This window comes from Lithobates pipiens, unplaced genomic scaffold (genome assembly GCF_037356315.1).
Source record: "Lithobates pipiens isolate NorthernLeopardFrog02 unplaced genomic scaffold, aLitPip1_a1.2 Scaffold_23, whole genome shotgun sequence".
Lineage (NCBI taxonomy): Eukaryota > Metazoa > Chordata > Amphibia > Anura > Ranidae > Lithobates > Lithobates pipiens.
In genome coordinates, this window is record NW_027507785.1 from 88,655,843 (window position 1) to 88,682,672 (window position 26,830).

The following is a 26,830-nucleotide window of genomic DNA, read 5'->3' on the forward strand; positions in this document are numbered from 1 at the left end:
TGTAGAAAGGCATAAGGGCCCTGTTTATTTCCATATAATATTTAGGAAAGGGGCAAAACATCAATTAGTAAGAAGACTTGTCAAGTACCATTGAGTATACTAGAAACATTGTGCTATACAGGCGATCCCCGGGTTACAAACAAGACAGGGTCTGTAGGTTTGTTCTTAAGTTGAATCTGTTTGTAAGTTGGAACAGGTACATTTTGTAAGTGTAGCTCCAGCCAAAAAAACAATTGTTAAGCTTTTTGGATAGCATAGGGAAGGGTTAACACCCCTGTAACATTTGTTTTTCTGTCTGTGCCCCTGTTCAGAAGATTTCGCCTCACTTTCTGTCGCAATGACAATTGGATTTTGAAAATTTTGGGTTGTTGCAGAAACAAGCCTTGGTGATAAAGCATCAGTGGAGACACCTTTTTCTCATAATAACACTTACCGGAGTGAATTAACCTTCCTAGGGGTAGATTTCCTCTCACTTCCTGTTGTCTCCCTCCATTTGTAAGTAGGATGTTTATAACTAGGGGACTGTCTGCAGATCATTGGGTATCAAATGGCAAAGGTTTGAATGAAAGATTCCCAGACATCAAAAAATGTTGGGACCCGTGTTTCCTTATGCAAGGAGGTCTCTATCCATTTCATAAGAAAAACCATAGGACAGCTTGGTTTATATCTACCTAATGCCAGAAACCTTGATTTAAAAAAAAAAAAAAAAAAAAAAAAAAAAAAAAAATGCAGCCCTCAATAAAATACTCCCCTACTCTCTGGAGCTGTCCACCGCAGACTCGCCTCTCTGCAATTTAGATCTGGTCCTTCTTGTTGAATATCATGCAAACCACTTCCTGTAAATGCAGGCCATCCTGCACCTCCCCTCTGGGGGGTCATCACCAATGCATCCTGCCCTTACAGTACAAGGATACAGTCAGCGAGGCTATCTGCATTAATGAGGACCATCAAGTGTAAAAAGAAGGAGGTGAAGCATCATATATGCACAATCACTTAGGTGGAGTATTTATTACCCAAGGCAGTGGTCACCAACCTTTCGGACCTCACGGACCACTAAACTCACAATTTTGAATCCGGCTGACCACTAACATGCCTTATACACACAATGCTCCGACTTTCAGTATTGACTGTTAGCGCATTGAGAACAACACTGGAAACATTGGACGGTATACATCTGCCACAATGTTAATTTGTGGCAGAACCACTGAGGGCCACCAAAATTTTCTCATGGACCATCAGTGTTCCATGGACCACTGGTTGGCAACTGCTGCCCTAGGGAATATAAGTGTGTTATATCCCATGCTCCTTAGTGATCAAACAAATATCTAATCAATTTAAAAAAGCATTGAAGTGGCTGCAAACAATTGTGTTCCAACAACTATAGAGATTAAAGTGATAATTTTTGTTGTGCCCACCGCTAAGCCCTGGTTCACATTGGTGCGATTTGACATGTCAAAACGGCGGCAATGGCACCGTCCAAATCAGTGCAATGCTGCATTTTGCAGCGCCGCACCGATTTCAAAAAGTCGTTTCTGTACTACTTTTTGCAATTTCGGGCTGCAATTTACATTTGAAATCTGTGCAGAAATCTAAACAGATGTCTCTGAAATTGCATCCGAAATTGGGACATGCGGGAGTGAAATTGTTCAAGTACAGCTGAACTTGCACGGCTTCATTCCCGCAGCTCAGTGTGAACTTTGGCTAATACACAGATATGTGTGCACTCCCTTGCCTAAGCTAATTAATATGAAATCAAATTATAAAATCAAAAATAAAATAGTGGAGCCGGGTGCCTATGTGCCGTTAACCAGAAGTGACCCGGGAGCTGCGGCCCCACTGTCTTACACATACAGAGCATTTGATGTTGGTTTTAATGCAAGTGTAATACATTTTAATAAAACCAGAACTTATTTTACATACTACACTATGAGAGCCTTCCATCTTGTATGAGCTTACATTTAGAGAGATACCTGTGGATTTAAAGGGCCACACACCAATTACCTGGAGAAGTGTACTAAAACGAAGAATGACAGAGGAAGTAAGGAATAGTGGTGGAGAGGAGTCTAGTTATGTACCCCATTAGTGCATAGGGTGTTCTGACCTGGTTCAACGGGTCATTGCTGGAGGTGAACGAAGTAATGAAAGGTAGTGGGAGTCACCATGCATGAAACAAAAAGCACCAGCACATAAGGGTGGATTATATGAACTATGCAGCACTAACATGGAAGAGCATTACCTATTGTGTGAAAGAAGGCTCACAGACTTTATATATGTTATTTGCCTGCACACATTTTTGTTTTATAAATTCGTGATTTCATATTAATTACCTTAGGCAAGGGAGAGCACGAGTGTGCACACATCTGTGTATTCAAGGTAGACGCAACAAAAATTGCCCTAGGAACTAGCTGGGGCATTGTTCAACGTATAGTTTTAATCCATCAAGGGCATAAAGAAAAACAGTAAACTACTGAACCTCTTAATCATGTTTGCATGCTCAATCTAAAAAAAAAAAATTGATGTGCTAGGTTTATGAAGCCAAAACTCCTTTGTATACCTGTTGCTGTACACTTGCTGGCATCTCCTGAAGGCATTGCCCTGATTCTGTATGGGGAGTAAGGGATATCATCGCCTCCATACTTGACAGCAACCTGATAGCGTCCAGTTTTATCTGGAATATAAGATACAGCGTATGTTCCATCCTTGTTGTCCAAAACCTGGGCCTTCTTTGGTTTGCCTTCTTGGTCCTAACAAGAAGATAAAAAAAATATTATTCAAATGACCCAACTAGATTGTATTTTAATAAGGTCAGATCAATGAATAAGGAATCATAATTGATTTCCAGATTTCACTCTCAACACACCAGCATCTATCAAACATTTAGATTTCGTATTTTAGTAGACTGATCCTTTAAAAAGTCTGCAAAAGACGTTAATTTTGAGGAACATGGGCCGACTGCACGGTAAACAGTTAAAAGATACAATCTGAAGCAAAACACTTAAAATAAAGCAAACATCAATAAAAATTACAACTCCCTTGGAATTCAGGGAATGATCATCTTCAGTTACACTTGCATGTTTTGAGAATTTGCCCAGAATGTCGCGCGTTGTCCTTCCTTCCAGTGTTCTGGGAATATCCCCCAGGGCGGCCAAGTTATACTTCATTTTAATTCCTAAACAAACAGCAATGTTTTTCATGTCCTATGATTTACACTTTGTAACTAACAAGAGGGAATACAAGCGAGTCCCTTGCATCCTGCATTAGCATCCATTCACCACTAACATTGAGTTATTGAAGACATCTGCTTCATGGGGGAAATATGAAAAATAATATTGCTTTCACACAGTCCAAATACATATAGAGCATAAACTATTTTTTTAAATCTTCCAAAATCATAATTCTGTTCAGCTAGTGTTTTGAATCACATCTTAATATATGGCTAGGGGTGACACCAGTATGCAAAACTTCCAGCTTCCTTTGTCATGCCACCTCCTTCAGCAACTGGCTGGGCTCCTCCAAGACAGAAAGGTGTGCACCCAACTCATGTCCTTGCTTAGCATAGCTTTTATTAGCACAATCAGTAAAATTGCAGCAAAAAAAGCTTACGCATTTCTGCAGCCAGCCTTAAAGGCCAAGTTCATCTAAAAAATTAATTAAATGCACATTTTTTTGCAGGTTTTTTCCTTAGAAGCCTGCAGATCTGCCATCGCAGGTGCATTGTCAGGCTCCTGCAGAGACTCCATAAAGCTGTCTGCCCATCTACCTCCCATACGGGCAGTTACTGAAGTACAGGAAGAATCAAACTACAAGAGTGCTGGCCAGCACCCTCAAAGTCCATTAAGAAATGCAAGCCATCTGACGAGCTGGCAGACGGAACTTGTAATTTGTTAATTTACAGACCTCTGTTAATGGATGATATGGCTGTGTGGGTGGATGTGTTAGTAGGGGCGGGAAGAACATTTCACGTCCACTGTCATGAGAAGGGGATGATGCTAAACATGTTGCATTATAAATATGGGTGTACCATGTTCAGAACGTGTCCTTTAATCATGATAATTGATAATAATAATTTGCCGAAATATGCAAGCTTCTTTTTGCTGCAATTTCACCAGTTGTTCTAATAAAAACAAAAATTGGCTGCCGAGGAGGAGGGAGGAAACTGAAGCCGCCACGATGCCCATGGAGAGCAGGGGAAAGTGAAGCTGCAGTCGAGCAGGAAAAGCCACTGGTGAAGCCCGGGAGACGCACTGCTCCGGACCAGGTCTGGAGACTGGGGGGGTTTGACTTGTTTGCCCCCCCAAAAAAATTACCACCGGCCACCATATCTCGGGTGCACAACTTTCTATCTTGGACTAGTACCACTCATTGGTGGGGGATCAGCACCATGGGCTGCAGCATCGACCTCTAAACATCTTGTGCTTGGCATTGGAGGTGGAGCATGGTTGTGGGACTGCTTGTTCTTTCTTCCTCCTGTAAAACACACCTAAAGGAATCCTCTCTCTAGCTCCCAGTTCCTGAAACAGGTTGCACTGAAAGCACCAAATACGGCCATGAAGCTTGAATGAACTCCCCACCCTCAGCCAGATTTTTGACATGTAGAAAATAATGAAAAGTTAATGAGTGGTAGTAAACTACCACCTATTTTAAATAGGCCACCTGCAGTGTTATACCATAATGTGCTAGTATATTATGGTAAACTTGCGTTTAAAACTGAGCCCTCCAGTGCCCTCCTCCTGTGCGGTCATCACTGCTGGTGCTCCCATCTTTGCCCGATCTTCCTTTTGAGTTTGCGCTCTCCAGCTTTTTGAATGGCCGAGTCCCAACAACATTACTCTTGCACTTTCACACAGGAGTCCATGTGCCCTGAATGCAGAGCATCACAGCGCATGGGTAGGGACGTCATTAGTTAGAGCTGATGTAAATATTTCCTCAGCGGTGCAAGAGATATTCACCGCACCTACTATAAAGTGTTTTTTTTTTTTTTTAACGTATCTTTTTAAAGATGGGTTACCTGTAGGTACAAATTGTAAATCCAAGTTTACTATTTTAAGAAAGATTTCTGGAGGTTATACATTTTTGTCTATCTAGCATGGAATGCTTTTTTTTTATTTTAGTTTAAAGACACTTTGGGGAATGTTTATAAAGCGATGAATCTGACATTCAGCAAACATTCTCTGCAGGCAAATCTGCCAAGTCCATGTGTTTGTAATGGCAGGGATTTATTCTTCACCAAAGACTGTTTAGCAAAAGTCACATTTTTCTAATACAATTACACTCCATGCAAATCCATACGCCAAATAGGATTAATGGATTTTATGACTCAGGAATCCAACCCAAAATGAAGTGAAATTCTATGAGAAATGGAGACAGTAGGGGAACATGCAACTACTGTTCATCATATACATTGTGGGATAATGATCCAGTTTAATAACATAAGAGATACACTACACTGCTAAAGGACAGACTTTTCTAGGCTTCTTAGGTTTATTGTCAGATATTGGTAAGTAAGGTATACAGGAACAATCAGAGCAGGCAACCAACAAAGAACATCAAACGTGACTTACGGTTATAAGGACAGAAAGATCTCCTAGTCCTGCATCCTTGGCATTAACGGCAAAATCAGCAGGAAGACTGGCTGGGACCCCTTGAGAGCTGAGCCCAGGACCACTTACAGTCACCTTGCTGGGATCGTAGGTTGGAAGAACTTTCACTTTGAAAGGGCTGAAAACATAGGCAGAATTTGCATTATATATAAGCTCCAATAAAATGCTGGACTACTAGTCATCTTCAGCAGAGATTTTCCTCATCTATGTAAAAAGAATTTGTAAATGGCACCTCTAAAGCAGTGAAAGATGATATGTACAGGGTTGCAATACAACCAATTCTACTAATATTTTATGACCATGGTAGCATAGAAATTGTATAATCTAGTCTTTGAAGTGTACAGGCTTATAATTCCACCACTAAAGTCATCCACCAACAATTGTGCCAAGATACACATGTATACAAAGGTGATGGTAAAAGCACCACACCTAACTTGGGTCTTTGATTAGTGGGAAACTCCTGAATTATGTTGACTCCGCAAATATAAAGTCAAAAACAACATGAATATAGTAAACCAAAAAACAATAGATCAGCCATCCTTTTGCTTCAACAAATCGGGTTTACTAGAGTTGGCTTTGTTTTTTGTTTAAATAAAAGTGCATTAATTGATATGTATATCTGTGTAGTCAGCATTATTAAAGTGATATAAGTCGTGTTTTTTTGGTTTAAAAATAACAAACATGTCATACTTATCTGCTCTGTGCGGTGGTTTTGCACAGAGCAGCCCAAATGTTCATCTTCTCTAGTCCCTCTCCAGTGCTCCTTGCCCCTCCCTCCTGCCAAGTGTCCCCAATGCAAGCAGCTTGCTATGGGGCATCTGAGCTAAGTCGCTGCTCAGCCCGCCCCTCTCTCTCCCAATTGGCTCACTGACTGACTGGCAGCAGGGGGCGTCAATTACCTTTTTGCTAAATATATATTTTTTATATTTATAGCAAACTTTTTTTTCAGAATTTTCGGTCTTCATTTATTTAGCAAAAAATAAAAAAAACTTAGGAGGTGGTGATCAACCACTCAAGGACTAGGCCTTTTTCTGACACTTGTTATTTACAAGTTTAAATTTGTATTTTTTTCCAGAAAAGGACTTAGAACCCCCGAACATTATATAATTTTTTTTTTAGCAGAGACCCTAGATAATAAAATGGCGGCCGTTGCAATATTTTATATCTGTATTTACGCAGCAGCCTTTCAAACAAAATTTTTTGGGAAAAAATTCACTTTCATGATTTAAAAAAATAAATAAAAATAAACAGTAAAGTTTGCCCATTTTTTTTTGTATAATGTGAAAGAGGTTATTGTGAGTAAATACATAACCAACATGTCATGCTTCAAAATAGCGTACGCTCCTGGAATGGCAGGAAGTGGTTAAAAGTGCCTTGTAGGCAGGTGGTTAACACAGGGCATCTTGGTAGGAACTTTGATACAAGAATAGGTTATTTTTTGTCCAATTCTACTTTAAGTGGGCAGGCATCTTTTCCATATAAATTAAATGAACATCTGACTCCTAATACTAAAAGAGAAAATAAATCTAGTTTTTTTTTTTCCTTACCTCCGAGGAATCTCCTCATCAGCATACTGTACAGACACGGTGTAAGGACCTTCAACACTCGGTGTGTACGCCACAGTGTGTGTCCCATCTCCATTATCTGTAATGTCAACTGGTTCTGCAACTCCTATGAAGACACAGCAAGTTAGTTACAGGATTTCATAAAAAATAAATCATCTTGAAACTGAACCTAGAAAAGGTGTGGACAAACTGGTGTAAAAGGGAAAATTAATTGCCATCAACAGCATCCATGTAAATCCTTGCGTTAAAGCTCTATGCTTATTTATAACAGAATAAAGTGGGTTGGCTACTGTTATTTCAGTAAACTACTAAGCTAAAAAAAACAAAAAACCTTCAGAATCTGGTATCACAGTTTGTGTGCACTACTCCCTGCTTTCACAAAAAAAACTTTTTCTTCAGATTAAAAATGAAAAATTCCTTGAGGCTGGGTTCACACGATCCCTTCACCTGTCTCACAGCAGGGGTCTGGTGCGTCCTGGTTCATCGTTTCAGGTCCGATTTCAGCCCAAGTTTTGGGCTGAATTCGGACCTGAAACGGAGCAAAAGACGCCCATTTCTGCAAAATGCACTGGACCTGCTGCAGAGATATGTGAACCGGCTCCATAGAGAGTCGGTCAAAATCTCATGCTATTGCTTATTAGATGTGGAGATATCCGCATCCAATTTGCAATGGTGTGAACTCAGCCTAAAGTGAACAAATCTCCACTAAATTTTCCATATGAGCCATGATCATACTCAAATAAGAAGCTCCCCCATTCCTCTAGTGTGAATGTTTTCAGATCAATCCATCTCTTTCTGTGTAACAAAGTTCTCAAAATCTCTTTACACAGTTGCTTTTTGCCTTTTGTGGTTCTTGAAGAATAAGCACTATCCAGGTGAAACAGAGCGGCGTCTTTTTGGAAGAGATTGAGCTGAAGCCATTCCTAGGATCATTGTTAATGTGGCTAACATTCAACAGTGTACGGCAATATTTCTATACAGGGACATTTTTTCATTCTGGTCGTATTTATAATCACCTCGATGTGGCTACATTGTAAGTAAAGGCAGAGAGGTGGATGCCATTTTTCTGAGGCAATGTTTACAAACCGTGCCGCAGAAAACACAGAATCAGCCAGTGCCCATGAAGAGCTGTGGATAGCTTAGATCACATGCACAACGTACAGAGTCCATTGGACTGGCTCTGTGTCTGTGGTGAACCAATCACAGCCTTCACAAGTGTAAACACTGTTAGGGTTTACAAAAGTTCATTCACAATTTAGGAAGGGGGCGTTTACATGTCAATAATACACCAGCAACAAAACTAAGAGGCGGAATATCAAATGATCTAAAGAATCTACACTAAGTTGTAGTCTACCATTACCAGTAACAAAAAACAAATCTGGCAACTATAAATCATCTTCAAACTACCATAATACACTTTGGAAAAACCTAAAAATTACATATACTAAGCTTTGCGCACATTTCCATGCCACACAAGGTTGGCAAAGTTTAGTTTCTTACAATATTGAGAAGTGCTCCAGGAAATGTTAAAAGAAATGATTCTTTTCCAACCTTTCACAGAAAAAAAAAAATAATAGCCCAATAAAACATGGGCAGAGAAGGGGAGGTGTGGCCAGTAGTATTGAGATTTCATATTTCAGTTTGCACACAGATAAAAAAAAGCAAAACAAACACGATATATTTAGTGACACAAACTTTAGCGCTGTCAACGTACAGGGTATGTGATTTTGCCTGGCTGTGCCACCCACCGGCAGTAAAATTACTGTGGACAGGATGGAAAGTGTTTAAAAAAAAAAAACACAATGTGCTTTCTGCCACCTCCAGATCTCCACATTTCCTTTTTTTGCTGCTGTGATCTGACTTCTTGTTACAGGATGGCTACATTGGCTCCATGGTCCCACTATATGTAGGAATGTAACCACCCTTTCTTGCTTGTTCCAAGATTGACTAGGGACTATGAACTATGGGATTCGGTGTGCACAGAGCAGTGCTTGTTCCAAACAAATGTAAGAGGGAAAGGCTGAGGTCTGGTAGCTCATGGATGACATGCAAGGAGGCAGAAACACACAATAAGAAACGATTTAATCAAAAAATAGACCACAGGGCAATAACATTTAGGGGTTGATTTACTAAAACTGGAAAAGGCAAAGTCTGGTGCAGCTTTGCATGGTAACCAATGAGTTTCTAACTTCAGCTTGTTTAATTAGATTCCTTTCACACTGAAGACGGTTTAGTGCTAGAAATGGCACATGTAAAGCACCTGAAAACCACTTCCCATGCCTCCATGCGATTGTGTGACGTTACAAAAAGTCCTGCAAGCAGCATCTTTGGGGCGGTTTGGGAGCGCTGTATACCGCTCTGGCCCATTGGAATGCATGGGCAGCTTTTCCAAAGCGCAGGCAGTTTTAAGCCCTTCTTCGGCCGCTAGTGGGGGTTAAAAGCGCACCGCTAGAAAAAGCGCAGCTAAATCACTTGTTTTTTCCCTATAAAAACAACATTATATACTTACCTGCTCTGTTGCCATGGATTTGCTCAGAGCAGCCCAGATCCTCCTCTTCTCTGGTCCCTCTTATGGCATCATGGCCTCTCCCTCCTGTTCAGTGCCCCCACAGCAAGCAGCTTGCTACAGGGGCACCTAAGTCGAGTCACAGTTTCCTGAGTCCATTCAGTCATGGAGCCTTCACCCGGCCACGCGCCCCCTCTCTCCTGAATGGCTAGCTTACTTTGACAGTAGCGGCACTGGACAACGTTGGACAGAGAGGGACTTAAGTGTTAGGGGGGCTGCTGCACACAGAAGGCTTTTTATCTTGAAGCATAGAATGCATTAAGATAAAAAAAAAAACCTTCTGACTTTACAATAACTTTAAGCCTAATACGCACAAGCCGAATGTCTGGCAACATCGGCCGGTTCAACAGAAACTGGCCAACATTTGGCCCATGTGTACTGGAGTTGGGTCGGCTTCTGTTGAAGGGTCAAGACCGAACAAGATCAGCCCTCTCAGGCAATCCGTTTTTTTTTTTCATTCAGCCCTGCAGGGTTGAACAATAAAAAAAAAAACCTACTAGTGTGTACTAGGCTTTAGTGTCACTTTAACCACTTCAGATCCGCGCTATTGCCAAATGACGGCATTAGCGCGGACCTACATTTTCAGGACTACGTCTATTGACGTCGTCCTGGTTACGAGCGGCCTGCGCGCCCCCTGAGGGGCGCGCGCGGCGCGCTCTGTGATCGGCGAGTCCGTGAGACTCGCCTGATCACCGATCCGTGTAAGGGGTCGATCCCGACCCCTTATCACGTGATCAGCTGTCAGCCAATGACAGCTGATCATGTGATAGAACGGAGCCGGTAATCGGCTATTATTCCTCCTCGCGCTGACAGCGCGAGGAGAGAAAAAAAAAGCCGATCACCGGCGGCCGTGATCGGGACATCAGTCCCGATCACGGCCATCAATACAAGGGACCACCTGCCACCTGCCTGTGCCCACCTGCCTCCCGCAGTGCCATCCTGAAGTAAAATAAAAGAAAAAGTAAGTGCCCCCCGTCAGTGCCCCCAGTGCCACCCACAGTGCCACCCACAGTGCCACCCACAGTGCCACCCCACAGTGCCACCCCACAGTGCCACCCAATCTGCCTCAAAGGTGCTGCACCCCAGTGCCGCCCATCAGTGCCCAGCAGTGCCGCCCATCAGTGCCCAGCAGTGCCGCCCATCAGTGCCCAGCAGTGCCACCTATCAGTGCCACCTATCAGTGCCCATCAGTCCCATCTATCTGTGGTACCTATCAGTGCCCATCCGTGCCACCCATCCGTGCCACTTATCCGTGCCACCCATCCGTGCCATCTTATCTGTGCCCATCTTTGCCCATCAGTGCCGCCTTATCTGTGCCCATCGGTGCCGCCTTATCTGTGCCTATTAGTGCCGCCTTAACTATGCCTATCAGTGCCCACCAGTGCAGCCCATCAGTGCCCACCAATGCAGCCCATCAGTGCCCACCAATGCAGCCCATCAGTGCCCACCAATGCAGCCTATCAGTGCCGCCTAATCAGCGCACTTCAATGAAGGAGAAAAATGACCCGTTTGCAAAATTTTATAACAAACTATTAAAACATGATTTTTTTTTTTTTGCATCTTTTTTTGTTTGTTTAGCAAAAAATAAAACTCCGAGCTGTAACTAAATACCACCAAAAGAAAGCTCTATTTGTGGGAAAAAAATGATAAAAATTTCATTTGGGTACAGTGTTGTATGCCCGCGCAATTGTCACTCAAAGTGCATCAGCGCTGAAAGCTGAAAATTGGTCTGGGACTGAGGGGGGTTTAAGTGCCCAGTAAGCAAGTGGTTAATATCTAAAAGCTAGTCTGTTACATTAAGTAGCATTTTTCACTGTGCATCTGCTACTGGTAAACGATGCCAATTGCATTTTGGGAAAACTTGATACAAAAAGGAAGAGAGAAATAAACTATTTTTATGAATGGAGCGCATCTTTTCCTGAAGAGGTTGGAAAAGAAAAATGTTCAGTTTAAAAACTATGAAGTTGTAGTAGCAACATTTAGATGATGTGAGATGATATTTTTCAAGGAAAAAGCATTAACTTTAATAATACTGGGACAGCCTGGTGCAGAAACTGGAAAGGACTCCTGAAGGTTGGTTGTAACCAATTATATATATATATATATATATATATATATATATATATATATATATATATATATATATATATATATATATATATATATATATATATATATATATTTTTTTTTATATTGCGCAGTCCTCAGTATTATTATGCATATCCATTATACATACATTATAATTGATTTAATTTGACAAATAAAATCAAGAAAGATTTAAAAGAAAGCCCTCAAACCAAGTAGTAATCAGGGTTTTGTAGGAAGCAGCAAGCTATCCCAAATTGAAAGAAAAAAAAAAAAAACACACATTAAAAAAAAAAAGATATGAAGGGAGGAGTTATAATGCAATTTAGCAACATTCTAACTACTTTACAGTATATGTTCAATAACAGTATACAAGTTTTTTTTCCCCTCTCCCCTTACCCCCATTCTCCACCCTGTTTAAGGATTCTAGGTGCTTTCCACTACAAAATATCATGTGGTAAAGGCAGATAACATTGCCCCTCCAACACTGTTTTGAGCATTTCCTTTTTCAGCCAGTTTTATATTACATCATAAACTACTGTCATGTTTCAAGACACTTTATCCAAGTGGATAAGCATTTCCAGATATTTCAAGTGCAACCCCATTCTTTTGCTAGTGGAGAATATCAATCTACGTTAGGGGATTTTTGGCTGTTAATCACAAGTTAAAAAACTTAAGCCACCCGTAGACTGTTTGAATTTCCTGTTAAACTAGCCAAGATTCGAACCATGTATGAGCAAGCTGAATGTAAGTTGATCGATCAACTTGGGTAAACCAGCCTGTAGGATTGTACATGTGATTATTGCTAGTGGCTGTTATAGACCTGCCAGGAGAACACTATGGCTCAATGGAAGGGAATTCCCAGTCAACCCATAGTTGCAGGAAAGAAAAGCGCTTCATCTATGGCCAGCTTTACAGTTTTTATTTGCGACTTTTTTTGTTTTTCATACTTTTGATGCTTTCTGGGCTGTTGTGCCTTGTCCTTTGGATTGTAGCTACAGATCCTGCATTATATAAACTGTATTTTCTAAAACCGTAATAAAAATATATGAAATAAAAACAATTGCTTTGTGAATGTCTTAGCATTCAAGCAGTCATGACTAAGGCCCGTAAAGTTTGCCTTTTGCCAGACAAATGTAACATTCCCTAATATTGGATCCTAAAAGAAAATAGCCTTAAGAACATTTGACCAGAAGCATTAAAGAACAAGCGACTAGAGAGACCACTGTCCACACGGTGTTCAAAGACTATAGAGATTAAAGTACTCTCTGTTCGGGAGATTCATCCAATGGACAAACGAATGGGTGTTTGGCTAAGCAAAAAAGTATTAGTACCATTACCAAATGTGACAGCTTTCTGCTCAGGGCCCCTGGTTAGGCAGTTGGCATCTGCTACCTTCAGCTGGGAATTAACAGGAGTGGTAATGCTAAGTCTAGGCCCCATGTATACACACAAGGTTTATCAAAAGGCCATAACCATCCCAAAGTTGGTCTTGTGCCACATGATGTCAGGACTTTTCAGACCCTCTTTCAGGAAGAAGTGAGATGAGCAGGTGCATCAGAATTTAGGACTACAAAGTACACTAGGTGCTCTGTACCACAAAGTCATGAGAACCAGACATATGCCCTTTACAGAATTACAGGTATAATAATGAATGCATTTCTATAAAGGGATAGGAAAATTAATAAAACTACTTGGTGATGTAAAACCTCCTGGATTTGGAAACACTGACCTAGAATAAAGCACAGCTCCACAAAGTTGATTTGCAGACTAGATTTGCATCAACTACATTCTTTTGCACTTCACACTACTAATTTCTCCCGACATATCAGAACTTTCCTTTGGCTTCCTAATCTTGTATGGTTGGTAATTCCAGCATACAAGGGTCTGATTGTTCCATGTTCAGTACAGTAATCATCTGTATAGTTCTTGTCAACTGACACCATTCAACAGGATAGCCCGCTGCATCTCAGGTGCGTTCCCACGGGGTCTGTAACACAAGCTAAATTGCCCATCGCCAGGAGAGTGTCTTTTGATGTAGATCAGGGTTTGTATTCAAAGGAGCCAGAGAGCCTAATATTCAGGGAAGGGATGGGGGGAGAGCGTGCTAGGTTCCCGTGCCGATGACAGAAAGGAATGGCATGAACTAGCCAACGTTGACCTCATAATCAAGTTGTCTGAAAAACGTTCCTTGTAGCCAATAACAGGAACAGGATTCTGCTTTGCAAGTTTAAGATACAATATAGCATGAAGGGTGAATCTGATTGGATGCTATGGAATCAAAGCATTTTGATTTTAGGCATTATGGATTATGACATTTCCAAGTGTCTTAGGATGCAGTGAAGACCCGAGCACACATGCACATTGATTGCACGATCTTTACGTGTGTAAGCTCTATACCTTGAGCATTTTCATCACTTTACTTATTTTCAGACACTAACAAAAATTCAACTTTCCAGGTTAAGCTGCTGGACCTAGTATTAATATTGAAAGCCTTAGCCCTTGTACACACGGTCGGAGATTCCGATGGAATGTGTCCGATCGGACCGTTTTGTCGGATATTCCGACTGTGTGGTCTGCATCGGACTGTTTCGGTCGGAGTATCGGAGGGACCAACTTTTCCAACTTGCCGGTAAAATTTTCCGACAAAATGCTCCGATCGGACATACTCCGATCATGTGTAGAGAATTCCGATCGGACAAAGTGCCACGCATGCTCAGATCAAATTCCTACACCAAAGCTATTGGCTGCTAGCGTGAACGTAGTCCCGTCGTAACGAAACAACGTAATCACGTCGGATTTTCCGACAACTTTGTCTGACCGTGTGTATGCAACAGTTTCGGACAAAATCCATCGGACAAAATCAACGGATTTGGTTGTCAGAATCTCCGACTGTGTGTACAAGGGCTTAGGCTACAGTCACATCAATAGCTACTAGTGAATTCTGCATAATACCAGTCCAGCTCACAAAATAACATCCTCTATTGTTCACTTGACAAAGTACTGTAATGCAGCTGAACGACTAAGGCTGGGTTCACACATATGCCAATAGTATGCAGATTTTCCCACTGGCTCTCAATGGAGCCGTTTCACACAGGTCCGGGGGTGGCAACGGTCAGCATTAAAAAAGGGTCCTGTGTGTCTTTGGGTCTGATTCAGGTGCAAATTCAGGAAAAAAATTTGGACCTGATTGGTCCCTGAACTGTTGAATAAACACACAGCGGGGCCCAAGTCAAGAACCCGCGGCCACACATGTGAACCCGGCCCTAGACACTCAACTGATAACGTGTGATATAATATTGCTGTCAATATTAGGAGAAGTTATATATAAATATGTTACAAAAAGTATGTGGTAGATGAGAGTACATTCTGTGAACACCTAGGGTGCATACAAATACTGTCTTTGTTGCCAACAGTCAGTGCATGATGATAGCAAATAGGCACATAGCAGGTTAGACTATGAATATATAGTATTATTTATATCTGACTCCTATGATGTTTTTAAAATTGGTTCCTGATGTACAGTGGAAGCAACTATTTTGCAGCCCTAAACAATTCCTAAACCAGCCAAGTATTAGAATAAAATTGCAGTGCTGACCATAACATCCAATCAGATTTTAATTTAATACTATAGGTTAGAAACTGTAAGAAAATATCTGTTGGGCTGATATAGAAACACAAGCCAACAGAACTGATGTGACATTTCCCCCCTACATTTGTAGACAGTCTCCAAACAATGAGCAAATATTTGTTACAGGTGTGAGAATGCACCTTCTAATTTACAAGAGAAATCATTTCTTAATGGTGATAATTGGATGATTTAAAAGTGTTAAAACTATGATTTTGGTCAGAAAAAGCAACCAGAAGCAAGATCACTCAAGACTTGATTGAATGTCCATGTTTTTTCCTGGAGCAGATGACAAAAATTCCAAACCTGGCTCTTTTGCATCTCGCTTGAAGTCACCTTTAAAGAAATTTGAAATGGCTCTCATTGGGCTCCGTTTCAATAAAGAGTCTGTCTCATCAGCTAGAAATAAATAGTGTTATAAGATCCATCTTAAGAAAAAACATTGTTTGTAGTATTGTGCTGATCTCAAACCCCTGGACCATATCATGTGAAACCACATTAAGAACAAACAAAATCTTCCACTGCTATTGTATCTTCAACATGTCTGTCAGAGTGTAGTACTACTTACAGACTGCATTCAGTGGTGGCACTATGTTAAAAAAAAAGGGGCTAACCATAGGAAAATTATCTCAACGTTAAGAAAAAAAAAACTCACTTATAGTAAAGAAAAAAAACAAAAATGCATTGTTTGCTTAACCCATAATTACAAACAATCAAAATGTATAACAGTTATCTAGAGAAAAAAAAATATGAAAGGCATATTTTAGTGAATTCACTTGTAGGATTATAAAGTGACAGTTAAAAAAAAAAAAAAAAAAAAGGAAAAAAAGAAAGAAAGAAAGAAAGAAAGAAAGAAAGAAAGAAAGAAAGAAAGAAAGAAAGGATTTATTTTCAGACTTTACATAACTACAGGCTGCAGTAAGAGTTGTAGATGTTCAACATCTTTTCTTTCTGATGTAGGAACAGTAAAGTGTTGACAGCAGACAATGCTCAATTCTCCTTCAACAGCCTTTTGACATTGCCATACGCTAGTGTTACAAAGTCAACCCAGAGCTATTTGCCTTTGGTAATGTCAGGTGGGCACACACTGACAAAAACGCACCCATTTTGAACTAACTTCCACGGTTTCCTCCAACTATCCCAAAATAAAAAAATTAATATGACCAATATAATAGGAAATCCTTACCTCTTGGTCCAGTCACTTCTACATTAAGAGGAGCCACTCCGGCTTTGCTAGTGTCCACCACAAATTGCTGAGGAATTTTGGCCCGTACAGAGTTTCCCAGTCCAGGGCCAGCAACTTTTACCTTGCTGGAATCAACAACATCTTTTACAGGGACCTTGAATGGACTTCCTACAACATATGCAGAGTAATATGTAAAATTAGTCAAGGCCACCAACAAAGTAATGATTTTAAAGCAGACAGGTAAAACTTATCTAGAAAAATCTTATATCAGTTAAAACAAAGCAAGTTCAAACCAGGCTATAAGCAAAACCAAATATACTCTTTCAATTAAGGACATTCAAGGCCACCTAATTCTTCAGCCAGTACCCAGTCAAAGTGCCAGCAAGTTCTCCTACTAGTATTAAAATCAACATAAACGTTCCAAAAGTTTAGACAGCCAAGGTGTCTAATGGACTTTGATGGTGGTATTGAACTTGTTTTAATTGCTAGCTCTGCTGTTGTAAATCTCTGCTGCAATTGATTACTATGTTCTTGTTCTCAGTTTATAAAGAGGTGGGTATGAAAAATAATAGGATTTTTATAACAGCTTACCTGTAAAATCCTTTTCTTTTGAAGTACATCACGGGACACGGTGCCATAGTAATTACTCTGTGGTTATAGTCCACCTTCAGGTGCTGGACACTGGCACACCCTAAACAGGAAGTTGCCGCCCTATATAACCCCTCCGACTACTGGGAGTATCTCCATTTTGTAGCAAAGCAACAGTTAGATCGGAAAGCATAGCTACACACTGAAAATTAAGATTTTCCACTTTGAAAGTAGATATTACTAATGAGCGAGGAAATAGGCATATGGAGATATGCATCATTGAGGCCAGATGTCCTCCTCCTCGTAGGTTGGAGATAACAGATTGGATAGACGTCATGCAAAAAAGGGAGATTATATTCAGGAATTGAATTTTAGCTTTTTGAGATCCAGAATGTCCATTTGGATTTAACCAAACCCCAACCTCTCTTACATATGGGCCACCACTAACACTTTGCCAAAAAATGGTCCAATGCTTGAGAGAAAGATTTCTTATTCCCGGAATCCTTAGGAACGTATGATCTGAGAAAACAAGGAGACGGAAACTCTTGGAACTCCAGTTTTACCTTGGACCCATCGAGGAATCCCCCCATTTGTCTTGACTAAGGATGAGCTCAGGCATGTTCGCATGGTCCACGTTCAGAACCCACCAGGAAGTTGGTGCTGCGCTAATCACAGCCAGTGAGACATTGCCCCGATGTGCGGCTGCAGAGATCGAGCAATGTCTCACCACCTGTGATTAGCGCAGTGCTGCGTCGGAAAAAAACATTTTTTTTTTGGGCTGAACACCTCTTTAAAAGGCATTCCCCCCACCCAGAGGTCCTTTTTATCTAATGCATGCACACCATGGCCGATTCTATCCTATGGGTAGCTTTACTCATGGTGGCCTGCAGTTTCCCTGGAGAACATGGCTCTATCCATTGGAATGAATGGGCCCATCCAGGGGTGCCTTCTGAAGCAAGAGCTTCAGGCAGGACTGCACAGCGAAGGTAGCTGTATTGTGGTTAAAGAAAAGTATTTCTCCAGGTGGACTGCACTCAGGCCAGGGCTGTACAGCTGTCCTAGTGTGGACCACAAACTATAAATCCTCCATCTGTAAAAAGCTTTAAAACAGCCAACATGTTTATGGTGTTTTAGATGGCAAGAAAGGAATGTGCCATTGTTCTAAAAGAGATTAATATGCAACTTCTACAGCAAAACAAAACAATATTTCACAAATGTCCAATCAAAAAAAGGAAAAAAATAAATCAATGCGATGCAAACACGCATCTACTTCAGCCCAAATGATGGCAATGAGACAATATGTAACCAAACTGAACAGTTTTCAGCTAACACACAAAAGGAAAATTTACTGTCTGCTCCGGAACACTGAGGTTTGGTCTGTGGATAGACTTACAACCAGTAAAACAACTAAAACATGCTATATTTAGGAGTTGAAAGTTTAGGTCATTTTGTCAATGGTCCATTTTTAAATGCTTCATGCTGGCCTTTGAAGCATGGTAATAAATATAGGAGCCATAAAACATAACAGCAGCTTTGACCACAGACACTGCTGTTTATTAAGTTAACACAGCTCAGTCTATAATTTACATATTGAGATATTCTTTTACTATTTACTGCAAGACACATGTTGCCAAAAGTCAGAGCCAGCTGAAGGATGCCAGCAATATTCACAGTACCTGGAATATGCTCTCCGTCATATGTTATGTTGACATCATAATCTCCTGTGGCGTACGGCATGTACTCAACACTGCAGCTGCCATCTTTGTTGTCCTTACAAGACATTTTGGATTCGGATGGACCCTCAACTGTAATTCCCAGACCGCCAATCCCTGCCCCTCTGAAATAAAACATAGCAGGTCATTACAGGATGATCGTTTAATTTCTCTGCCCCTCAACATTCATTGTTCAGCCCAACAAGACTACCAAGTTCAGCTAGAGTTTAATGCTCTATTCGGCCATTGTAATAAGGTTGCCTTGATGTAGTCTACGTATTTTAGAAAATCAAATGTAAACTTGCTTATCATTAATCGCAACTGGAAAATCAATTCAGCTCAGACTATTCCCAGAATAAAGCATTAATAAAAAGCTTTGGTTTAAAATTCTATTTTTGCTCTGCTATGGATGAAATTCTAATGTAAATATATTTACATTAAGTTAAGTAAGTAGGTAAGTTCACTACACACACATAAATCTATAGGGGAATTTTAAAATCTTATTTAAAATGTGCAAGACTAGCTTTACATTAGACAGGTTTACATATTAGATTAGCGATGGGGAAGCTATAAAATAATAAAACGTTCATAAGCCCACTAACCTTTTAATAATATTAAAAAACTCTAGTGGCGATTTATCATCGCTAAAATATGAACTGACAAAGGGCAACAATAACATGACATTAGCAAAAAGATGACACATACACATTCCAGGGCTATCAGTTTAATAAAACAAAAAACAACCATAAAAACAAAAAAACTAGTATTACATTTAAAAGGCATCCTAAGGGTCAGACATTGGCCTTAGCTACAGAATGAAGGAGGGCAAAAAACTGTAGCAGAGCAGGCCACCCTAATGATGTAGCACTAGTTTAACCTGTAGCAGCAGTAACTATATTATTAGCAACAAATCAACTATAGCTATTAAATGACGAACTACAAATTGCCGTTGATCTTTGGCACTTGCTACACTGAGGAATCAATACTACAAATTTGCCTGTCTGAGATGGCTCCAAGGCTAACCACAGACCTATCAACAACAGGAAATTAATTTATGTCTACAGACTCTCTGGCAACACCAACTGACTGACCAGTCTCAGGTCTATGGCCACCCTAGGACTTTTTTAGACTGGGAAGTTATACAAAAAATGTACTGAAAGTAATGAAAAAAATGGGCATTTTTTTATAGTTCATTCAAGTTTCATATGTTGGTAGAGCAACTCTTCCTCTGGAGTAACTCCACTGCAGGTAAATGAGGGATTCCAAATAGAAGTAATATGCAGTCATTGAATCCTTGACAAAGGAGGGGTGCATTCTGTCTGACGTCCACAGAAGGCTCCAGAATGTTTACGGAGAAGACACCACTGACAAAAGTCACCAATGACAAGACATTGCTCTGGTTAATGGTGTTCTCAGTAAACATTCTGTAGCCTTCTGTGGACGTCTGACAGTCTACACCCATTCTTCATCAAGAACTCAATGATAGCACATTACTTCTACTTGGAATCCATTATTTACCTACAATGAAAAAGAAGAAGTGGGGCAGGTTTATGATCATGTGACCACCATAATTGGCTTTCATGGTGGTCACATAATTGGAAAGCTCCCAATTGCAATCAGCAATTGGAAGCTTTCCGTAAGCTGCTGGCAACTGTGCCGGGAGTGCGCAGGGCACATGCTCTTGGCAGAGCTGTATTCACACCAATTTATGCAAATATGGGGCCGCTCTGTGCCAAGCCCCACCCACTGAGAGGCCGCATATTTGGGTGTTGCTGGCGCCAAGGGGTTAATAAAAAACCTATGCCATTACTGTTGGCACAGTCCTTGTGCAAATAAATCACGTAGTGATAACCAAGCACAATTCTTCTACATAGGTGGAGCACAGCTTTGTAAAATATAATGTTCCAAGTAACATTCACTGATAGTGTATATGTTTCCTAATAAGAAACTTACTTATGCATCTTTTGCATGCCTGGCAATACTTATTAGATTAGAAATGGCACAATGTTAAGGGATGTCTCTTGCTGTAAAATAATGCTCAACACCCTAAGCAGCTTAAAGTGGAACTTTAGTTAGAAAATGAAGTGCTGCTATATCACTTCAGGCTGGCCCCTTTTGCATGTATAACTATGTAAAACATTAATAAGCATCTATACGGTTTAAAATCCAGTAATACACCATCTCACCCTACTCTGCACATGCTCAGTTGCTCTTAATTTTTAGGCACTGCCGAATTTGTAGAGGCCGATCTGCTGACAGTAAGGATTTAATGCTGCTGAGGGGCTCTGGGCTTCAGCAAAATGTCTCCAGGAAGAATAAACAGGAGCAATGTTGAAAGCAATTTACAGAACACACATTTTGCTTGGTATAATTAATGAGGAATGTATGTTTCTTGCTAAAGAACATTATCTTTATCATGTTGAGGGTAAAGTTCCAGTTTAAGGACCCTAGTCAAAATGTTATTTTTAGTTTTGAAGCGGAGACGTGTTTGAACCTCTGGCAGTTTTTTGGGTTACTGCCGCTTGTGTCCCAATTGAGGAGATTTTCCCCCACACTTCCTGTGCCAGAGTCACAGGACAGCAATAGATAACAAATCTTTCCACTGAGGACAAATACAAAATTTTTCTTTAGTAGAGTGGAAAACAGTTAAACCCTAGTAGAAGTAAAAAAAAAAAATTATAAATTATATATATTATTATATATATTCGTAATAATGGGGGTCACAAACTGCAATACAAACCCAACAGAAAAACTAATATTCTATCCAAAACAAAAAAGAGAAAGTGCAGCATTCTTTTACTTCAAAATGCAGCTTTATTGAGCATAAGAGACAGGTTATTGACAGCATTGCCTGGCGCAACAGGCGCCACTAACACAAACAGGTGCATTTCACATACAAGTGTTGGAAACATACAGGTAGTTGCAAGAGTAACTCTTTGACAGAGGTTGACATTAAGAAGGGGGATACAGTCCCTGCGGGAGATCCGCTGGCACAGCAGACTAAGAACAACTAGCCCTCGACGCTACAAGTTGAGGGGTCTTCCAACCACCCGTCCCAAATTTTATTAAATTTATGGGGGCAGCCTCTGTGAGAGTATAGCATTTTCTTATGGGGGAGAGTAACATTAATCGCTCTTATCCATTGTTGTATAGTAGGGGGATTTCCTCTCAACCATGTTCTGGCTATCTGCATTCTGGCCTGAAATAAGGTTTCTTGTAGAAAAATGTTAAGGTATTTATCGCTGTCAGATAGGGAGAGGAGCCCCAGAAGGCATTGTCTAGGGCATAACGACAGTGGGGAGCCCATGCGGTCATGGAGGAACTGGACAACCTGAGCCCAGTATCCCTGTATAATCGGACATGCCCAAATTAGATGGTAAAAGGAGGCGTCCAGGGAAGTGCAGCGGGGGATCATAATCAGGCCTGTACTTGGCTATACGTTGGGGTGTAAGGTAGGACCTGTGTAGGACATAAAGGTGGGTAAGGCAGTCCGAGAGCCTAGGCGACACAATTTTGTGGTTCGCCAAAGCCTCGTCCCAGTCTTCAACCGATACCGCTCCGAGATCACCCTCCCACCGAGAACGGACCTGAGAGACAACAGTCAAGGCAATGGGAGTCAACAGGTAAGTGTACAGCCGTGAAATCAACTGTGCGTGCTCGAGACCCAACACTATATCAACCAAAACCGGAGTTCCAAGTCTCGGGATATGATTGGCGAATTGGGTGTGGAGCGCGTGTCGGAGTTGAAGATAGCGGAATAGCATATAATTGGGGAGATCAAATTCGTCTTTAAGGGCCTGGAACACTTTAACCATCCCGTTGGACACTACCTGCGAGAGATAAATGACCCCCCTACTTGCCCACAGCCCAGGATCCGGGATGAGGGCAAGTTCTGGCATATCAGGATTGTCCCAAAGGGGCGTGTGAGAGTGGGGGGAGGGAGCCTGACCCAGCCGTGTTGCGAGGTGCCAGACTTTACAGTGGTGCAAAAGCATAGGGTGCCCGTGCCTTGAAGTGAGGGGGAGGGGGGGGCCGCAAAACAAAAGTTGAAAAGGGTGGGTCAGCGGGCCAGGGATCTGCGAACATACCAGGGCGGTGTATCGGGACCTGTCTGAGTGATGAAAGTGAAAAAAGTGGGAGAGCTGTGACGCGAGGTAATAAAGGAACAGGTCTGGGAGGGCAGTCCCGCCAGAATCTGGAGGGCATTTTAAAACCCGCCATGGCAGTTTGTGTCAGGACGAGCCCCAGACAAACGTGTTAAGGATCGATTCTAGAGATTTAAATATACGAAGGGGGATGCGTATTGGTGCCTGCCAAAAAACGTATAAAAGCTTGGGGAGGAGTATCATCTTAACTAAATTTATTCGGCCCATCCCCCCCAGGGGGAGACGGGACCACACTTGCGTTTTGGATTTTAGGGTATCAAATAGGGGCTCGACATTAAGGGCGAGGAAATCTAAGAGGGACCTGGAGACGTGCACTCCAAGATATTTAATGGTGCTTGCCCTAGCAAGCGGGAGAGCCGCCTGTTCGGCGGTGGGAGGCCCCAGGTCAAGTGGCAAAATTTGGGACTTGGTCCAATTGATCTGGATCCCAGAAAAGGCTCCAAAGGCCGTGATGGTTTGCAGGGCCGCCTGCAATGAGGGGCCAGCGTCCGCTAAATAAAGGAGCATATCGTCCGTGTAGAGACTGACCACCTCATGCAGACCGCCACAGCGAAGACCACGGATGTCAGGGTGAATCCTGAGGGCCGTGGCCAGGGGCTCCACTGCCAAAGCGTAAAGGAGCGGCGAGATGGGGCAGCCCTGACGAGTCCCCCTGGAGAGTGAGAAGGGAGGGGAGATCCTGCCGTTTACCTGAATACGTGCCATGGGAGCATAATAAAGTAGTTGGAGCCATTTAATAAAGTTGGGGCCTATACCGAATCTGCGCAGGCATTCCCACAGGTAACACCACTCGACAGTATCAAACGCCTTGGCGGCGTCCAGGCTGACAACCACCCTGGAGCCAATGTCAGAGTGTTGGGCTTGTATATTCATGTGGAGTCTCCGAAGATTGAATTCCGTGTTTCTCTGGGGCATAAACCCGGTCTGGTCGGGGTGTATCAAGGAGTGAATGACTTTATTCAGGCGTAGGGCAAGGATTTTGGCATCTTAACATCTAGTTGGAGCAGGGAAATGGGTCGGTAAGACTCGGGAAGCAGCGCGTCTTTGCCTGGTTTGGGGATAAGGACTATTAGGGCCTCGCCCATGGACCTAGGGAGGGTGGCAGAGTCAAATATGTGTGAGTATAATTTAGTCAATTGGGGGATCAGAGTCTCGCTAAACTGGGCATAGAACTCCAAGGGTAGGCCGTCGGACCCCGGGGCCTTGGAAGTAGGAAGTAGTGACAGGGCCTCCGCTACACAGTCAGAGGTGATGGGCGCTTCAAGTTGTAATTTTTGCTCAGGCGTGAGGGAAGGGAAGGGAACAGTGTCAAGGAACGCTTCGAGCTCATCCTGGGTGTACTGTGCATTGGAGGAGTACAGGCCCGAGTAAAAAGACCCAAACTCCTCCGCCACCATGTCGGGATCAGTAATAATTCTCCCACCGGCGTCCCTAAGGGACACCACCACCGGGGGCCTATGATCTAGGTGGGCCATGTATGCGAGTAATTTGCCCGCGCGCTCCCCGAATTCAAACAGGCGCTGTTTAGCGTAGAAAATACCTCTCCTGGCCTTTTCGTGATGGAGGTGGTCTGTAACCCTAGCCTGTAGTTTCAGCAGGGAGGCATTAGCCTCCGACGGGTCAGGCCGAAAGGCCTGCTCAAGTGCAAGTAGGCGCTTGGAGGAAGCCTTATGTCTGGAGATGCGCGAGGAGAGAATCATACGGGCATGCACCTTGAAGGCCTCCCAGACGGAGCCGTACGAGGCGGAGCCATCGTTGGTGTGGAAAAAAAGGTCCCATTCACGCTGGACAGAGTCCAGGTCCGGCAGGACGGTAAGCCAGAAAGGATTAAGTTTCCAGCCGCGGGGGTCCAGGAGGGTTTGGCAGACGCAACCGGACCCAGTAAGGGGAGTGGTCGGAGAGCACCCGGGCCCCAAACCCCACGTCCAGGAGATGGGGAAGGAGAGGGGGCGAAATGAGGATCAGGTCTATGCTGGACATGGCTGAACGGGACGGAGTAAAGCAGGAGTAGTGTGCTAGTGAGGGATGTCTGTGTCTCCATGTGTCCGTGAGGGCAAACTCCCCCAGGAACCTCCCAAACCTAGTAACAACCGGGGACGGAAGTGAAGAGGTCAGCGGGCTCAGCCTATCAAGCAGGGGATTTATAACCATATTGAAATCACCCGCCCAAACAGCGGGCACCAGGGGGTACTGGGCCATAAATGTGACACCTTGCTGCAACACGGTAAAGGTGAATGGTGGGGGAATGTAGAAAGCAAGGATAAGGAGTTCCAAGCCACCAATAGTGGCATGGAGAAATAGGAAGCGGCCCTGAGGGTCCGATTGCAAGCTATGTAGTTGGAACTGAGCCGTTTTTGCAATCAGGACCGCCACACCCCTAGAATTCGAGGTGTGGGGGGCCTGATAGAGCCAGCCCACCCATGGTTTTTTAAGGCATAACTGTGTTTGTCCCACCAGGTGAGTTTCAACCAGGATCGTAACCTCCGCCCGCTGCGACTTAATATGAGACAGGACCGCAGCCCGCTTAGCTCGGTCACCCAGACCCCTCACATTCCACGTCAAGATCTTAAGGGATGCCATGTTGCGTGCAATGAGTGTATGTACCCACGGATTTCCCCACCTCCAATAGCAGTAGTACACACATTAAAAGTCCCAAGTCCGGCGAAAGTGCAGCATTCTTAAATGGATATTTCATAAAAAAGTAAAGCTTTTTATTCTACCTTGTGATCACAGAAAAGGCATTTGGCTTATTTGTAAGAGCTTCCTGCAGCCCAGGCCCCTGTGCCTTTACACGAGAGGGGTAGCAGCCTTCTGTCACTCCGACCTTAAATGGGCTTTTGGGAACCGGTTCATCATCATACGTCACCTTCACAGAGTGGGTACCTAATGAAAACAGTTTCAGTTATACACATTAGCATCTTATTGTTCTGATAGGATATCAGTCTTTTTGGATAAGGACCTATAACAGGATAGTGGTGAAAATGGAAGTGCAAGAAAAGAGAACAAAAAAGCTCCACTGACTTTATGTAAAGTCACACGGGGGCAGTTTGCTTTAGAGCCTACAGCAGGGGTAGGCAACCTCGGCCCTCTAGCTGTTTTGAAACTACTAGTCCCATGAGATATTGCAAGACCCCGACAATCACAGGCATGACTCCTAGAGGCAGAGGCATGATGGGATTTGTAGTTTCACTACAGCTGGAGGGCCGAGGTTGCCTACCCCTGCCTTACAGCAACCCATTCCTTTGAAAAGTACCAATCAATTAAAGAGACCCTGCCACAAATAAAAAAAAAATGCAATTAAAAGGCACAGAAAAATCTGGTAATTGATATGCTTATTTGCAGTGTTTTCCTTTTTCATAGTGTGTTCGTTTCTGACTTGGAAATGTGCCAATAGTAACCAACCTTTCTCTGGCTTCTTTGAAATAATGTTGCTAGGAAATCTGTTCCACCTATGCCACATTTTTCTTCAGGTCCTATTCTGTCAGGTTAAAGGGTAACTGAAGGCACTTTACATACCTCCTCTCTAACAGTCTGGGTCCCTAGCTGGCAACAGCATCTTCTCCCCAGGTGCCCAGTCTTTGCATAGCTCCATTGGCTGGCACGGGATGTTGCAATTCCTGCGCAGGAGTCGGTCATCCCAGCACACAGACCATGCCATGTAAGCGGAGCTGATCAGTTTACATGACACTGAAGACTGCAAGTAGTCAGGTAGATGTATTTTATCACAGAATTAA

The 26,830-nt window shown here is 42.5% G+C and overlaps 1 protein-coding gene across 5 annotated transcripts in view; it reads right to left on the reverse strand.

Annotated features, from left to right (window-relative positions):
* FLNB (filamin B) overlaps positions 1–26,830 on the reverse strand; it is a 308,431-nt gene that overhangs the window by 62,299 nt on the left and 219,302 nt on the right. For 2 of the 5 annotated variants that reach the window (XM_077452004.1, XM_077452002.1), the window contains exons 23-29: positions 25,817–25,979; positions 18,895–19,055; positions 16,631–16,798; positions 15,751–15,843; positions 7,148–7,271; positions 5,562–5,718; positions 2,555–2,744 (exon numbers count right to left, since the gene is read on the reverse strand). In XM_077452004.1, the coding sequence (XP_077308130.1) occupies positions 2,555–2,744; positions 5,562–5,718; positions 7,148–7,271; positions 15,751–15,843; positions 16,631–16,798; positions 18,895–19,055; positions 25,817–25,979 (1,056 nt within the window). The remainder of the gene's footprint in view (positions 1–2,554; positions 2,745–5,561; positions 5,719–7,147; positions 7,272–15,750; positions 15,844–16,630; positions 16,799–18,894; positions 19,056–25,816; positions 25,980–26,830) is intronic. The other 3 variants (XM_077452005.1, XM_077452001.1, XM_077452003.1) reach the window with 2 other exon arrangements.